Below are 17,681 nucleotides of genomic sequence, written 5' to 3'. Positions count from 1 at the left end.
ATCTGACACCAGCTGTTCCCAGAGGCCCATTCCTGGCCAGGGACAGCATGATTTATAATGAGAAAGATGTATTTGGTCTTTGTCCACTGTTCCTGGCACAGAGCTCCTAAAACCCTTGGAATTTCCTCTGCTGAGAGGGATGAAGGTATCTTTCCCTATGTTGATGAGGTGACTCTGGGAAACCACCCAAGGATGGGGCTGGATGCCAGTGGAGCCACCGTGTGATCAGAGGCCTGGAACGTGGGTCCCAGCCCCTGACCTTCCGGGAGGGGAGGGGGGCGGGAGGTGGAATCCATCACCAGTGGCCGTGATGCACTCAATCGCGCCCGTGTAAGGAACCCTCCATAGAAACCCCGAAGGGGCCGTTTCAGAGAGTGCCCAGGCTGGGGAGGCGTGGAGGTTGGGGAGGGGGGGCGGGTGCGGGGAGGGCGTGGAAGCTCGGGACCCTTCCCCACAGCCTCCTTGGCGCGTCTCTTCCACCTGGCTGCTCCTGAGGCACACCTGTTATCAGAAGCCTACGATCCAGTAAGTAAAGTGTTCCTCTGAGTTCTCTGAGCTGCTCTAGCAAGTTAACCAAACCTGAGGAGGGAGCCGTGGGAACCTCTCATCTACAGCTGGTGGGTCAGAAGCACACGTGACAACCTGGCTTCAACGGGCATCTGAAGTTGGGGGGCGGGCAGACTTGCGGGACTGAGCCCATAACCTGGGGATCTGATGCCACCTCGGGTAGATAGTGTCACAGCTGAGCTGAACTGCAGGACACGCGGCTGGTGTCGAGAATTCCTTGGATGCGTGGGAACACCCCACACTCCACCACTGAGAGAATTAATACTTCCTGGTAGTCCTAGTTCTCTCTGGATGCCCACCCTCATCTCCCCGCAAACGTGATTAGAAGAGAGCCCCAGCTGCAGCCAACGAAGCCCTCCCGGTTCCCTGTGCCGAGGGCTGGCCCAGCCACAGGCCCCCGCCGTCCAGGCAGAGGGATGTCAGAGCACTTGCGCTGTGGCTTCCGGAACACCCTCCTGCTGCTGCCGAGTGTGACCGGTACGCGGGCCGCGATGGCGTGGTGGCCCCTGGGGCGCTGTGACCTCTCTTGCTGTGACATGCAGCCTGCACCCACAGCACAGAGACCCTGATGGCACCTCCCATCAGTTAAATGGACCCAGAATGGCAACAGCCAACGTGGTGTGCTTCTGCAATCTGCCAGCAATGCTGGGCCCCGGACTCACCGCCTCCTCTCGAGCCGCAGGCGAGCCCGAGCATGGCCACCAGGACGGGCCGAGCTGCTCCCTGGGGCTGGAGGATGCGCCCCAGCCAGTGGGCAGACAGCTCGGCTCCGCACCCAGGGTGACCTCTCCTCCTGTTCCTGGCTTGTTGCACGGCCCCACGCCCACAGTACTCTCCCTCTGCGCCCTCCTGGAACACGTGTCCTCACGGCACTGACACCTATGAGGCTCCGGGACCCAGCACCCAGTGATCCAGCTCTCACTGTGCAGACCTGAGGCCACAGGCCACAAAGCAAATCAATGACAAGCCGGGGCTCTAAGAACCCCCGCTCCTGGTCCCTAGAAAGACACCCTTTCCACAGAGGAGAAGCTGGGACTTCGGACCCATCAGGTTCCAGGGCCAAGCTCTGCTTCCCAGAGCCACTGAGCCAGGAGGCCGGCCAGGGACCCACACTCACCAGCTGGGCGGACCAATGCGTCTCCGGGTCCATGCCGCCCTCGCCCTGCCGCAGGGACGCGCTCTGGGGCTTGGTAGCCGCCTCTGTGTCCCTCGTCGCCACCTGGAGCAGCCCGTCCTGGACCACGGCCTGCTCCCTGTCACACCTGGGCCAGGGAGAGACAGGAGACGTAGATGCAGACGCAGCTCGCTTCATCTGCCAGGGGCCAGGGACGTGAAGGCTGGTGGAACGCTGCGGCCGCCGCCAGAGAGGGTCAGGCACCAGTGACAGTCCCCTGGGAGTGGCGTGTGCAGGGACAGTGTGACACTTTCTCAGCCAGAACAATACAGATCGGGAGCAGGAGGCCTGACAACCAGGTGAGGAACCAGACAGCCGAACCCAAATGAGAGATCCTCGGGGCACGGGATCAACCCTCACTGAGCCGCTCCTTTAGAGGGGCGAGGGCGGGGGCGGGGGGAAGCCCACCTCCCCCACCTGCGGGTGGGAAGGTTCAGAAGCAGCAGCCTTGCTTTTTTGGGGGTTTTTTGGGGGGGTTTTGGGGGGGTTTTTGTTTTTTTTTTTTGCAGCCTTGCTTTTGGACATTCAACTCTCCACCCTGAACGCGCCCCTATCCTTGGACCTGTTTCCAGTCTTCCTGATAAAATCATCCTAGAGAGAAAAAAAAGTTACCGGCCCTGAGATGCTCTCAGAACTGTTATTTATTAGGGTGTAGAAAATGCACACAGTGAAAGGGCCGCAGCAGGTCGGCCTGGGGGCACGTGACAGACGTGAGGCCCTCAGCGCCACACTGTCCACCGTGCCATGCGCTGCTTTCAAACTGAGCATCCACATACAGCACCTTCAGCAATAAAAATGCTTATGACGAGGCGTAACAAATGGAAGATAATTAGAAGACTGGTGAAAACAGCAAGATACAAAATTTTACATGACTTTGAAAAAATAACCCTAAACTAGAGGAAAGAAGACATTTGAAAGAAATAGTCCAAAATATTAACAAGGGATGATGAATCTATGGGCGGTTTTTTCCTTTCATATATATTATCCTAAGTCTTCCGTTAGCATGTGTTACTTCAATGTTTTTAAAATGTTTAAAAGCATTTTTTTAAAAAGGTTCTGGTTATTTATTTTTGGGAGGCCTCTTGGGATTAAGGACTGGAAATTCTCAGAAGGTAGGGTCTTAACCCCTGACCACGGAAGAGCCATGGCTGGGCTGACCTACAGAGGGAGCTGTCCAGCCGTGGTTGACCGGGGGCCCCTAAGCTAACTCCGAGTCCCTGTTACAGAGGCCACGGCCTGGAGGCTGCAGACGAGGTCCCTCAGTACCAGCCGACAGCTCACCGAGTCAGCGCTGTGACAACTCCACGCCGGGCCCCGCGGACCACACCCCAGGGAGAGGGGCGCTCAGCTCCGCCTTCCCTGAGGCCTGGAGACTCACGGTGCACTCCTCTGGGGACCTCTGGGCCCAGCCACTGGCCTACCAGCCCACGGGGCAGGGAAGCTCTCGGGCTGTGGGCTGTGCTGGGAGAGGCCAGCCACACCCTGGAGCCAGTCCTTGGAGGCAGCTCCTGCAAACACAGCGCACGCACCAGGCTAGAAGTGCAGCCACTGGGCCATTTAGTCCTGGCCCTCCCACACCCGGGAGTGTCTTCATCTAAACGCTGGGATTAATTAGTGCCACCTAAATCACAGGCTTGGCATCCCACCTAAACAAGATGGCATTTGAGACGCAAACACCCTGGCCTTTAGGAGGAGAAGGTACCCGGTGAGGAAGGCGCGTTGGGCCGGGGTGCAGGGCTGGGGTGAGTGGACCCTCGGCTTACCTCTCGAGGAGGCCCACCTCCGCCCCCGAGGGCCGCCGGCCACCGCCACTCTCCGGCCTGGGCCACTTAGACTCTGCAAAGGGCGAGAAGAAAAGGTCAGTCCGTCAGCAGCAACCCATGGACGGACAGAGGCATAGTGGCACCCAGGAAAGGGCCCAGGACGTCACCCCACGGATGGATGTGCCCCGGGCAGACAGAGAACACAGCCCTACTCTGTGGTCAGGAGCGGGGTGGCCCGAAGGCCCCTCTGCCCGTCTCCTGCACAGGACGGCTTGGTCGCTGGGTCAGCGAGGACACCTGAGTGCGGTGGTCCCAGTCCCCCTTCCTCCCTCTGCGGCCACTGGGAATCCAGGTCACCTTCCCCAGAGGCCAGACCGGCTGAGGGAAGCTCTGCTCTGTCCGAGCTGAAAGCACTGCCCCGGGGTGTCGGCTGGCTCGGCGGGGGCGGGGCGGCGGGGGGCGGGGCGGGGCGGGGGGGAGACCCCTCGCGCCTGGAGTCTCTTAGACCCTTTCCGTAGGGTTCCGATCCTGAATGTGGCCAACGCCCCACGTAAGGACATCTATGTAACCTTTCATCTGCTTCACCTCTAGTATCACTGGGCCCTTGAAGGTGTCGCAGTAGGTCTACCTTCCCATGGCCAAGAAGGTGGGGATCCCCGAGCAAACCCAATTCACTCTCTGCTCCCTCCGCACAGGGACACTGAGGTTCTGTTCCTCCCCACCACCCCAGGCTTCAGCGTCCCCACTCCGCTGAGGCCTTGGCCACATGTCCTCCACCCCATCGCAGGCCTCCACGCTCAGCCACTCGGGCCACAGGAGACCCGGCCGGAGAACCAGGCTTTGGGAGGAAGACGGGAGGGCGTGCTTCTCCCAAGACCTTTTCAGCTGCTGACCTCAGAGGCTGGGGGGCTCAGCCCCTCTGGAAGGCCCCTCACCGCGCGCAGCGCCCTGGGACTCACCCAGGCCCACGCCTCTCCCGGAAGGCCGGGCAGGCGCACTAGGCCGGGGAGGGCAGCCCTCGGGGCCGCACCAGGTCCTCGGCCGGGAATGTGCAGGAGGCATCGCTGCCTGGTGTGGATCTGATGTGAACGCTCCCTGGGCTTAGGGCCTGACTTACAACAACTCTAGTGACATGAAGTCTATCACGTTTATTTCTCCTTTCTATACAGTTTTCCTTTTTCACGACTACAAAAGTAACGTGTGCACCCACCGCAGAGCCCGTGGCTGGACCCCCACGCCCACGCTCCGTAGCAGCCTGCAGGTTCGAGTGTGTCAACCCTCCGTGGAGCTGGGACTCTTGTCACCTCTCTGACCGTTTGTACACATTCTCCATGCAGCCATCAGAGGGCTTCAAGGACTGCATACATATGAACACTGCTCACTCCCTGTTGGTTCTACTTCCCTGGTTTGTCACTCTTTGTTCATTCATTTCTTCTAAACTGTCTCTAATTGTTACAGTCACAGTCCCCACTCTTCCTCTTCTTGTAAGGTCTCTTCGCCTGATACAGGGTTAAGAGGCTACCTGCCACTCTATCTTCATGAATTCACCTCTCCCAGTTCAATCTGTGGCTTCCTGTGACACGCATTTGGGGTATGGTTTGGCACAGGGTTTAATTTTAACTTCTTTTTCTAATCTTGTTCTATGACTAAAGTAAAAGCAAACACTGGATGTTAAAAGTAAAAGTATTTTAAAATTAGTCCACTTCAGGGCATTCCGCCCATGCTGACAAATCCAGCCTTCAGAACCTCAAAGCTCACTCATCCTCAAACAGCAAAATACTTTGTTAAACCAAAACTGAATGATAGATGAACCACTCTTCTTGCTTTTTAAACTGCTCGAACGTAGCAAGACTGAAACAAATGCTTCTTTTCTCTTCCAAGGCTGAAACTGACGTGGCCTGACATATTCCAGCCATTTTTGCCCTCTTCGTCCCTTCTGCGTCTCCCCTTTCTACAGCTCACTCACACACGTTAGGCCTCTTCAACCCTCTCTCCAGCCAGCTGGAGAGCCGGTGAGGATGACCCCCTGGAAAAGGACGAGGGCGTCTTCTGTGGGCTTCTGCTGCATGTCGCACTGTCGTGTGACACTGTAAGCCACAGGCTTGCACACGCGGCTCCTGACGGGAGCTGGGCTGCGTTGGGGGAGGGTCCCTGTCTCCCTGCCTGCATGTGCCAGCGCGCGTCTCATGACCGCATCCCTGGCCGGCACTCAGGACATGCCGGGTGGACAGGAGGTTGCGGCCTCCTACGTGCTTGCACCCAAACGGGGCCGATGGGCGGAGAAGACAGCTCCAACGTGAGGCCGCGGTCACTCACTGTGGGTCGGGATGGCATCCGTGCCCCGCACGGCCAGGCCCCTCCCAGCCCGTCAGCGTACAACTCACACCTCAGATTACAGCAGGCGGACCCAGATTCTCATCAACGAGCTCTTCTCATTAATCAGCTGCCACGAGGACTTTTCTTGTTTGTGGTATCTTAATATTTCTGCACCATACATTCTCCACTCAAACTCTATTGTTCCCTTGTGTTTGTCAATAGGAGTCACTTGGAGAAAAGCACAGGTTTCTTCACCTGTGACGGACACGACAGTGGGGAACAAAAGCGCTTCCAGCCCAGCTCAGGCAGCAGCTCCGCAGCGAGCTGGGGAAGGAGCCGGGGGCACGGGGTGGCGACCCTCCTGGAAGCCCCACGAGGACCGTCCCAGGAGCTGGGCCAGGACCCCGGAGCGTGAGGGCAGGTCAGAGCTCTGGGGCTGGCGCCAAGATCACCCACTCACTGCTTACGTGCGGAGAAGCTGGAACAGTGGGGAACTTCCGGCCCTGGTCATGGTCACAGAGGCTCTGACTACACAGCGCTGCAGTCCTTGAACAGGACAGCACCCGGTTCGGGGGCCCCTCTCTTGTGGGAAGCGCTCACATCATCCGCGGGCTCAGCCAGCAGCCCATCTCCGGGAGGAGCATCCACCCTGTCCCCGCCCAGAACGGCCACCCCGGCCTACCTTTTTCCCGGCCTTCAGAGGTGACAAGGGCGGCAGCTGGGGGGGTCGGCGGCCCCACTCTGGACGGCTGGCCGGGATCTTTCATGCGGTTGACCACGTTTTCAGACAGCTGTGGGAAGCATTGAGGGGAACAGTTAAATGACAGAACCCTCTGGAAGTGAAGACTCCCCTCTACCCACGCCCCAGATTTCTGAGCAGACTAATTGTGCAAGACCGACTCCAATAACGTAAGGAAGTCCACACAGAAACCTCTCGTGCTGGCCTGGCACCCGCCAGGTCAACGCCACGCCCAGCCTGGGCTCCACGGGCCACAGCGTGTCCCCCGCTGGCTTCCCGGCTGCACCTTCTGCTCCCACACACTCAGGGGACCCCGAGTTCCCCTTCTTCTCACCTGCCCTGAACCCATTCTGCTGAGAACCACTGCAGCCCCACCCTGTACAGAGGGTGGACGCCTCCAGCTGTGCAAACCTCACCCTTCCCTGTGGGCATCCCAGGGTCCCTCTACGGTGGGCTCTTCCAGACAGCACCCAAGGTAAGGCCCATTTCTCCCAATCCTTTCCCTGTTACAACAGGCGCACCTCTTAGGAAGTGCCTCGCGTTCTACCGGCCTCATCTAATGGTCTGTAAATACCCTGAAGGTTGGGGCCACCTCTCCCTCCTGTCTGAGTCCCAGCAGGGCCACAGTCACAGCAGAAAATCCAGCACGGCCTGACTCATCTCACCCTGGCTCCCCCAGTGACGACCGGATAATCAAATCTTTCCCTCATTATAGAGGAAGTGAAATGGGTAAGAGGGTGTCATAAAACACTTGACTGAAATGAAACAGCCAGCGAGGGATGAATCCAGAATAACAACCCCTAAGAGTTTACATCAATAAATATTTATTAAGTGCCCAATATGTGCAAAAGGCATCACAAAGCACAGTGAGGGGAGACGCTGAGATGCCTTGAGGGCAATGTCTACCCTCAGCAGCTCCCCCTCAGGGATCCAGGTGCTCCCACGTGCGCACAGCAGCACTGGACTCGCATGGGAAAAGGAAACAACATAACAGCAACGACAGGAAGTGGTTAGAGAAATGAAGGTGCGTCTCCTATGAAACACCGCAGAACTGTCGAGAAAGGACAGCTAAGACATGTGCCTGCCACGGAAGGATGCCACCGCTGACCCGTGAGCGTCAGAGGACACTTTGTATCTCGACTCTGTAAAACAGACACACAATTATAAAGACGCAGACCTGCGACATATACACATTGACCTTGGCACACACACATTCCCCAGGTACGCACCCACTCAGAGCACGCACCAGATGTCCTGGGGCATGTCCTGCACACAGGGTAGGAGCAGCCGGGCCAGGACGTTCACTTTCAGCACTTCTGTGTTTCAGTTTTTTACCGTGAACATTTCTTTTAGCAAGTAAAGATTATAATAATAATAATTGAGTCCCTCTAGTATTTAAGACAGATACAAATCAAATAGCTGATTAATGATTAGAGAACAAGAGAAGACCAAGCATACACAGCAGTGGAAGAGAATTGAGAACCCGGAAATAAACCTACATATCTGTGCTCAACTGACTGACAAGGGTGCCAGGACCATTTAATGGGGAAAGAATAGTCTCTTCAACAAATGGTGCTGGGAGAGCTGGACACCCATGTGCAAAAGGATGAAGTTAGACCCCTACTTCACACCATATACAAAATCTGACTCAAAAGGGATCAGAGACCTAAATGCAGGAGTTAAAACAATGAAACTCTTGGAAGAAAACACAGGCGTAAATCTTTTTGACCCTGGCTTTGGCAGTGAATTTGTAGGCCACCAACAGCATGAGCAATCAAAGAGAAAACATATACTGAACTTCATCAAAATTAGAGTTTTGTTTTTCAAAAGACACAGTCAAGTAAGCTGAAAAGACAACCCACAGAATCTGCAAATCATATATCTGACAAGGGACATGTATCTAGAATATACAAAGAACTCCCAGAACCCAATAATACAAAGAAAAATAACCGAATTTAAAAATGGGCAAAGAATCAGAATAGTCATTTCTCCAAAGAAGATACACAAATGGCCAATAAGCAAACGAAAAGATGCTCAATATCCTTAGTCATGAGAGAAATGCAAATCCAAACCACAATGAGATACCACTTCACATGCACTAGAATGTCTATAATCAAGAAGTCAGATAGTAACAAGTATTGGCAAGGACCTGGAGAAGCTGGAACCCTAACATACTGCTGGTGGCAAATAAATGGTGCAGCTACAGTGGAAAACAATCTGGAAGTTCCTCAAAAGTTCAATACAGAGTCACCATTAGGCCCAGCAATTCCACTCCCGGGTACCCACTCAAGAGAAATGCAAATACACATTCACAGCGATTTGCACGTGCACATTCACATCAGCATTATCTGTAATGGCCAAAGGTGGAAACAACCCAAATATCCATCAACGGACAGGTAGGTGAATTAAAATAATGGAATATTAGCCATAAAAAGGGATGAACTACTAACACAGGCCACACCAGGACGAACCTAAAACCATCTTGCTCAGTGAAGGAAGCCAGACACAAAAGGCCGCATACTGTATAACCCCACATATGTGAAACGTCCAGAACAGACAAATCTCTAGAGACAGAAACTAGATTGGTTGCCTCGGGTTTGGGGGAAGGAGGAAACAGGGACTAATGGTGAGGGGTAAGAGGCGGATTTTCTACCTATCAGTATTACAGGGGATCTCTATTTCCAAAATATGTGTCTTTAAAATCTGTGAAGCATGTTAGTGTTAAGTGCTGAGAAAGAACAAAATACAGTCCGGCAGGGCCGGGTGCACATGGGTGGCAGGAAGACCCCTCAGAGGAGATGGCACTAACAGGAGACCACCGCCCTGGAGGGAGGAGGCCCCGCCACAACCACATCTTGAGATCCAAGAAAAAAGGATCTCGTTCCGAGCAGAGGGGAGGATGAGTGCAAAGCCTCTGAGAGGGGCCGAGTCTGGCCTCTCCGAGGGTCTGACAAAGGTGTGTGTGAGGAGGAGGCTGGACCAGATGACCAGGCCGGAGAGGCAGACCGAGATCCCAAGCCCAAATGTGACCCAAGGGCGAGGGAAGCTACGGGGGGTTCTGCACAGGGGAATCGGGCTCTGATTTCCTAGTCCTGGCCCCGGGGCGGTGGGGGGGGGGGAACCACCAAGCCGCACCACCTGGTGAGTGAGGGGTTAAGGAAAACACTGGCAAGCTTCTCGCTGGCAGGAGATTTATAATATTTTTTAATGTTGCTACAAAATACAGTAATATTTTTAATCAACAAATATACACACACACAGTAGTGTGTAAACACCATCTGGGCAGTGCTCCCTGCACCAACAGAACCGCAGTGGAGGCCCCCAGAGCCAAACGGGTCTGGGAACTTGGTGCCACGGGCCCACTGGTCACTGGGCCGTCACAGCCGGCCACATGGAGTCCCGTGTAGTCAGCGGATGGAGGGCCCCACCCAGCGCAGTGCAGGGAAAGAGGAGCCCACCCACACCCAGCTGTGTGTCCCCAACCCCTTGCCTCACCTTCCCGGAGCTTCCCGTTCAGCACCTGGAAACGGGGCCCCCCAGGCTGGACTGGCTGCCACACAGCTCAGGAATTAGTACTCGGGGTCAGATGGGCCTGGGTGTGAATCCAAACTAAGCAACTTACTAGCTGTGTGACCCCGGGCAGGGGACTCCTTGTCTGAGTCAGCGTATTTGTCTGTGTCATGGAAACAACTCGTGAGGGCCACACGGGGTGAGCCGCACAGGGCAGCTGGCACAGAGCAAACCACCACTACCAGCTCTCACGTGAAAGGCAGGCCGCGTACAAACAGCCTTACGTCCACACCAGCCACACGCCGGGTGCGTAAAAACACAAGAACCAGTCAACAGCAAGGATGGTTAGGGACCGCCGCTGAGCACTGTGACTGGCCGTTCCGTCCCACGTGCAGCCCCGTGACCTTGGCAGGCCTTTTCCCTCCTCCGCAAGCTGCACAAAATTTAACTGGGCGGACTGTTCAAAGCGCCCTCCGAGGCTGACATCCTGGGGCTCAAACGTGGACCTGCCCTCAGGCTGGAGTAACGCGGGGACGCTGAGCAGGCGGACTTCCCCCGCCACCACTGTGGTGCCCGGCGCTGGCACCTGCACAAGTCACGCCAACCACGCGGAGCCCGGGAAGGGGTTCTCCCCTGCCACAAGTGCCGTGGCTGCAGACCTAACCCCCCAGGACTGTGACCAAATCGCTTCCCTCGCCCAAGAGCAACTGAGTTCAGGGCAAGTTCCCAAAGCGTTTCCTTGTCAACCAGTTGGGCCTGCAAGTAGCATGGCCGCCCCACGAGCAAAAGGCTGGAGAGAAGGCTCTGCTTTCAAAGCGCCACAGCCTCACCCATTTCTGGACGCTGGAGAGGTGGCAGGAGCGAGCACAGCCCCCGACCCAACGGAGGGGAACAGCCTGGTCACAGTCACCACAGAGCCACACCCTGCCGGCGCTGACAGCCAGCATGATGGCCTGTCCCCCTGGCAGCAGCGCGGACGCCAGCGCACTGGCCCTGGGCTGCGAGCTGCAGGGCAGGCTGCCCAGCTCCTCCTCCAGGGCTAAGGCTGCCGTGGGGCCATGGCTGCTCCCCTGGCTCGCCCCCAGGACAGGAGAAAACGAGGTGCCACCACTCAGCAGCCTCGTAGGCAGGCGGGCAGGGCTGGGAAGGGACGAGAGCCGAGCTTGCTGGAAGCCGAACCACCCCAGCCGGGTCCCAGCCTCTTGGCCACAGACACCCTTCCTGCGTGCCCTGACAACCAGAGAGGTCGTGGCCCCGCGGCCCCTTCTCCCTTCCCCGGCCTCCCTCTTCTCCGAGGCTCTGTGCCCCCCTCCCACCCCTCCTCACAAAACACCCTCCAGGGCACGTGCTTCTCGTCACTCCCACCAGGACACAGGTTCCGGCGCAGCGGGGATTGTCTGGCTCTTGCTGTGTCTTCAGCGCCCAGCACACTGAGCTGCTCCAGTACTCGTCAAACACACGGACCAGGTAACACTGACCGCAGGCCCGGGGCCGTGACCGCACTGGTGCAGCGGAGTGTAGACACGGCAGCGAGAACCTCGTCCTCAGAGGCCCGCGGTCAGACAGGGGTAACACGGGCACACAGAGGACGTGGGCTGAGGGCTTCCAGAGCGGAAGGGCACGGGCACAGAGGGGCAGCACCCACAGAAGGCCAGGGTTCCGCTCGCCGAGGGCCCGGACGACAGGGGAGAGAGGCCGCGGGCCGCTGGGAGCAGACAGGACAGTCGGCAAAGCAGGAAGAGGGGCTGAGCCCGCAGAGGACCAGAGGCAGGAGGAAGAGGACGCTGCGGGGTGAGGGGAGCACACGGTGAAGCAGCCCGGCACCTGGACGCACGGGCAGCGCACGGAGGGGCCTGCAGCACCGTCCACCCAGCGTGACCTCGTTCCTACATGAAAAGAGGAGGCGTGCTCGTCGTGGAGGCTTAGGGAGCCTGAAAGGATTCACGAGGAGTTGGGAACAGCCGGCATGTAAACGTAAGGTGCATTCTGCAGCCTTAAAGGAACGGATGAGGGGCAGGTGACAGCCGCTCGCTGGAGAGGGCGCGTCCTCCCTGAGCCCGGAACCGCTCTGTGTGCGCGGGTGCTGAGTCTGTCCCAGCAGCTCCGATCCACGGGAAACAGACACGTTACACGGGGAGTGGCAAATCTGGAGCAAGAAATTAGGAATCGAGTGCTGGGGCAGGCAGACTGGAGAGAGGGTGAAATGTCCCCACACTCCGGAAGGGGCGACGGAGCTCAGGGCTGCGGGAGAGGCTCAACCCAGCGGGTGCCAGGGCCTCCCACGGAAAAACAGTGACGCCAACAGCCCAGCCCGGGTACGCGAGCACCTCCACCTGCCAGGCTCCCAGCCGAGCCCGCCACATTTCACAGACGAAGGAGTGAGCACCGGGAGGTGACACAACTCAGCCAAGATCACAGAGGGTCCTAAGTGCAGGGGCCAAGACAGGAGCCAAAGCCGGGCCCCTGAGAGGACGCTCAGCGCTGGCAGCCACGCGGAGCCGCTCCGTGGCGAGGGGACACATCACCGGGCACACAGGAGGGCCGATCCAAGAAGAACAAGATCTGCCAATCACCTTTCCTGCCACGTATGGTGCTTTAGTGAGCCCGGGGTAGGAGGTGGAAGGGGCGGCACGCATGTGTGCATAAAACAGACAGCCTACTTAAATTAGTGAAACGGCAGTACGAAAATCAACACCTTTCTCGTCTGAGAACACTACTCATCTAGACACGTTTGAGAAGCCGCAAGGTGGAGGCTGATTCCCAAGCACTGTTCTTTGCGTCAAGGAAGGCTCTGGTGGTCACCAGGGGACCATCCTCACGTCCTCGTGCGGGGGCGGGGGGGGGGGGCAGAAGGCGCTGGCCCAGGTCAGCAGCCAGCTAGGCCTGCACAGCCACCGCTGCGGCCACTCACGCGCCGCCTTCCGAGCACCCGCTGAGCGCAGCCTGCTGCTCTCGCCCTTCCTGGCCCACGGCTGCCCCATGCAGGCTGAGCACCGGCAGGTTCCAGACGAGGTGTCAGCGGCCCCTGGGGTCCAGACACCTGACCCGGGGAGGCGCTGCCCTCCTGTGACTCTAAGAAGATTCCTCTGCTTTGCCTGCGGCCGTTGCTGTGGAGATTTTGTTGGCTAGTCCTTCAGTTTTCTGTGAGCTGAAATTAGATCCACAGATTTAAATCCGAGTATCTGGATGAGAAGAGTCCTGGAGGCCCCCCAAAAAGGTGGCAACCACCAACATGCAAGGGGCCAGGCAGGTGACAAAAACAAAAGAGGCGGGCCTGGCAGCAAAGCAGCAGTGCCAGGACAACGTGGCGAGGACAGGAGACAGCAAAGCCCCAGAGAGGGTGGCTACTTCATAGCCCAGCCAAGGGTCGCCACCTGGAAATGTGGACCAGACTTTCAATTCTTTTCCCACCCACCAAAAAACTAAAAATTGAATTGATGTAAAGCCTCCAAGTTTTAAATGTTGTCGATTAATACCACAAGGTCTCTGGGCTGATGGTTTCATCCAAGAAATATGGAGCCAGTAGCTTAAACCTACGAGGATCTTGCTGACTTGAGCCCGGTTCTGGGTCACATGCTGGGGCCACAGACCAGGAGACAAGGTCCTGCTCATGGGGCAGAGCTCCCCCCACCCAGGACGGTGACCAGCGGCAGCACAGAGGGAACCCCTGAACGGGTCGCAAGGCCGAGGAGGAATTTAGCCAAGGAAGGGAGAGAGAGCCCTGCAGACAGAGGGGCACAGCTCGAAACAGCACGGCAGCACGTGTCCTCCCCGAGGGACGGGCGGCGACAGGAGAAGGTGGCACCAGCACACAGAGGGCCTCGGGAGCCAGGCCCAGGAATCTGCATTGAACCTGGAGACAGCGGGAAGCGTGTATGGGTGGGAAGTAAGCGGGTCGCACCTCAGCTTTAACCCTGAACGATCACTGACACCACCAGCCGGGGGGCCATCTCTGAGAGCGAGGCCGCTGGGCCCGGAAGGGAAGGACCTCCACTGGGACTCCCTGGATCTTATCCCCCCTGCCTGAGGGCTGCTCAAAAGTAAAATGTACCTTTTGAAAACACATGACCCTGCTAGCGCCAGGAAGTACAGATTTGTGGCAGGCAAGCGTGTTGGGAGAAAGAACAACTTACCAGCTGGGCAAGGGGAAGGTGGGGCGGGCCTGCCTGAGACCAAGAGCTCCTGAGGGTAAAGAGGACAGGATAAAATGGAAGCAGCCGGAAGGGAAGACACAAGAGTCGTCATTAGATGCAGACAAAAAGGGCACGTGGGATCAGCTTCCTGCGTGAGGACCCGCTGGATGGACCTTCACACGTCAGGAACAGGGAGAGTGGGAGAGGCAGCGGGGGATGCAGTGAAGCACAGGCGCCCAGGAGACTTGCAGGGGGACACGGCCAGCAGCATGGGGACACCTGTGGTCTGGGTGTTTAAAACCCGGAGGTCAACAGCTCACAAATGAGGACAAAAGAGATGGCCGGGTAGAGTGCAGGAGGGCAAGAGGGCGGAAGCAGGCACCGCTCTGCAGAGACGGCAGGTGGGATCCCGGAGACCAGGGCTGCCGTGGAAGACACGTGGTGACCTCCCTCCAGGGTGGAGCCCACGGGGTCCAAGGCCTCCCAGCGAGGGAGTGGACCCGAGATGAACCTAGCAGGAGCCAAAGTCAACAACCCTCCTTACGTTTACGTTACTTTACGGCTTATCCTTGACACAGAAAGATCTTCAACACTGCAGTGTGCACAGTCACAGGTATCAGGATGGAGTTTCACCTTACATGAGAGACACACCCTAGAGTCACCTGAGCTCTCACACCAGGTAAATGTCATCACTGGTTACGCTGCAGTGCTCCCCAGAGGAAATGTACAGGATTTCAGAGAAGCCCCAGCTGTCCCTGTACACGTGAGTCTGAGAGCCCCGAGCTGAGCGATGAGGGCACTGCCCCATCTTTAGGACGACCCTCACCCTCAGCAGCTGTGGGCCAGGTGGAGGGACCAAAAGTGCTTTGCTTCCCTACGTAACCGGCTCCTTTGTTTCCTCAGTAAGGGGAGACGTGGTGTTTTGGGAGCATCAAGGAGAACCCACCTGGAAAGTGCCCAGCCCCGGGACCGGCACCCCCAGACGCAGATGTGAGCTCGCAGAAAAGCTGGGGAGAACTGGGCCATCCGACTCCTGGCTTTGTGAGTTGGCATTTCCTGTTGGGGCCCATCCATGGCACTCACCAGACAGTCAGCCAGGTAGAGCGCTGAGCAGGGGAAGAGTGAGGAGGACTCGTGGCCACGTCTGTCAAGGCTCCTGCACTGACAGCGGCCCTGGCCTGCACGTAAGGAGGGAGACATAGCCCTCTGAGAGTCAGGGCTCCAGGCCAGGCCCTCTGGGATCTCTTGTTCTCCACACTAACCCTAAGCAGTGAGCTAAGACGGAAGATGGGAGGTAAAGCGACACGATAAGGCGTATCACACTGAGACATTCGAGGTGCATGTCACTGGGCAATGGCAAGGTATAAAAGGAATTTTGCTGCACACGTGCGGAGCAAGTTTGTATCAAAGCCTCGGAAGAGTAAAAAGCAGTAAAGTAAGATTCTCAGGCTGCAGATCACCAGCGTGCGTAAAAACAATCAACAAGTCGTCCATCCAAGCACATAATCCAACAGGCACCTACTAATAATCCAGGAGCAAATAAGTAAGAGCAGTCTCTGCACTCCATGAGCTTACAGAAGAAAAACAGGATATAAGGACAGAGAGGAAGAGGTGATGGAGAATATTAAAAGATAAAATCATCAATCTGGTAAAGAGCAACTATGAAAAACCTAGAGCTAACATAGTCTATGGTGGAAGATGGAATGTTTTCTCCCTGAATGCAGCAGCAAGGCAAGGACATGCACTCTCACCACTTCTGCTCAATACTGTACTGGAGATGCTAGCCAATGCAACAAGGGAAGAAAAAGAAAGAAAGGGCATCCAGACTGGAAAGGAAGAAGTAAAACTGTCTTCTTTTGCAGACACCATGACCCTACCTATATAAAATCCTAAGGAATACACATAGACAAAACACCTTACTAGAACTAAACAATGAGTTCAGCAAGATTGCAGGACACAAGATCACTATACAAAAATCAACTGTATTTCCACATGCTAGCAGTGAAGAATCCACAAATGAAATTAAGGAAACAATTCCATTCATACTAGCATCAAAAAGAATAAAATACTTGGGAATAATTTTTAAAGAAATGCAAGACTTGTGCACTGAAAGTATAAAATGCTACTGAGAAAACCTTTAAAAGATCTAAACAATGAAAAAGAGATTTCATATTCACATATTGGAAGACTTCATATTGTTAAAATGGCAATTCTCGCCCAAGTAATCTTACAGATTCAATACAAACCCCATCGAAATCCCAACAGGCATTTTACAGAAGTTGACAAATTGATCTTAAAATGTATGTGGAAGTGCAAACGGCTTAAAACAGCCAAACGGTCTTGAAAAAAAGAACAAAACTGGAGTCTTATACTTCCCAATTTCGAAACTTCCCACAAAGCTTCAATAAGCATGACAGTGTTGTACTGGCAAGAAGACAGACAGACACACAGCAGACAGATCCATGGAATTCTCAACAGAATTGCAGTCAAGACATAAACCCTAAACACTTATGTTTATGAACAATTGATGCTCACCAAGGTCCCAAGGTAATTCAAACGGGGAAAGGACAGGCTGTTCAACAAATGTAGCTTGAGAAAATTAAATATTTCAAGCAAAAAAAGATGGATTTAGAGCAGAGTTCAATAAGCTCTAGTGCTCGAGCCAAATCCAACCCAACACTTGATTTTATAAATAAAGTTTCACTGGAACATAGCCACACCCATTCATTTACATATTGCCTATGGCTGCTTTCACCCTAAAATGGCAGAGTGATTTGCCAACCCGATTTAAAGCCTTACTTCACATCATACACAAAGATTAACTAAAAATGGATCACAGACTTAAGTATGAAAGCCAAAACTCTTAGATGAAAACATACGAGAAAATTTCTATAGCCTTGGGTTAGGCAAAGATTACTGGGATATGATGCCAAAGCCCAATCACGAAAAGAAAAAAATAAGTTAAACTTCATCAAAATTACAAATGTTTGCACTTCAGAGACACCATGAAGAAAATGAAAAGACAAGCCACAGATGGGGAGAAAATATCTGCAAATCATAATATGAAAAAGGGCTTATAACTCAATAAAAAGGACAAACAACCCCATCAAAAGCTATTAAAAGTGGGCAAAAGATTTGAATACACATTTCACCAAAAACAAATATATCTGGGCAGCAAATAAGCACATGAAAAAACATTCAACGTGAATAGTTATTAGGGAAACACAAATTCAAACCACAGTGAATACACTGCTCATACACTGCTGAGGGGGATGTAAAATGGTACAGCCACTTTAGAAAACAGTTTGGCAGTTTCTCAAAAAGTTAAACCTAATAATTCACCAAGGTCATAAACAGAACGACCCATCAATTCTACTCTTACTTATCTATCCAAGAGAAATGAAAACAAATGTCCACAAAAAAACCTTAGGTACAAATGTTCACAGCAGCATTATTCATAATAGTCAAGAACTGGAAAC

General features: G+C 54.9%; 1 protein-coding gene across 1 annotated transcript in view; it reads right to left on the bottom strand.

The window, feature by feature from the left end:
* The window catches only part of CHCHD6 (coiled-coil-helix-coiled-coil-helix domain containing 6), a 120,946-nt gene that overhangs the window by 98,707 nt on the left and 4,558 nt on the right, over nucleotides 1–17,681 (bottom strand). Inside the window, exons 2-4 of the mRNA XM_081247212.1 lie at nucleotides 6,503–6,611; nucleotides 3,505–3,577; nucleotides 1,685–1,829 (exon numbers count right to left, since the gene is read on the bottom strand). Coding sequence (XP_081103338.1) covers nucleotides 1,685–1,829; nucleotides 3,505–3,577; nucleotides 6,503–6,611 — 327 coding nt within the window. The remainder of the gene's footprint in view (nucleotides 1–1,684; nucleotides 1,830–3,504; nucleotides 3,578–6,502; nucleotides 6,612–17,681) is intronic.

The sequence above is a fragment of the Mesoplodon bidens genome (genome assembly GCF_964165515.1).
Source record: "Mesoplodon bidens genome assembly, chromosome: 10".
Lineage (NCBI taxonomy): Eukaryota > Metazoa > Chordata > Mammalia > Artiodactyla > Ziphiidae > Mesoplodon > Mesoplodon bidens.
The sequence above is the reverse complement of the archived record's forward strand: the minus strand, read 5'-3'. Positions and strand labels throughout refer to the sequence as shown.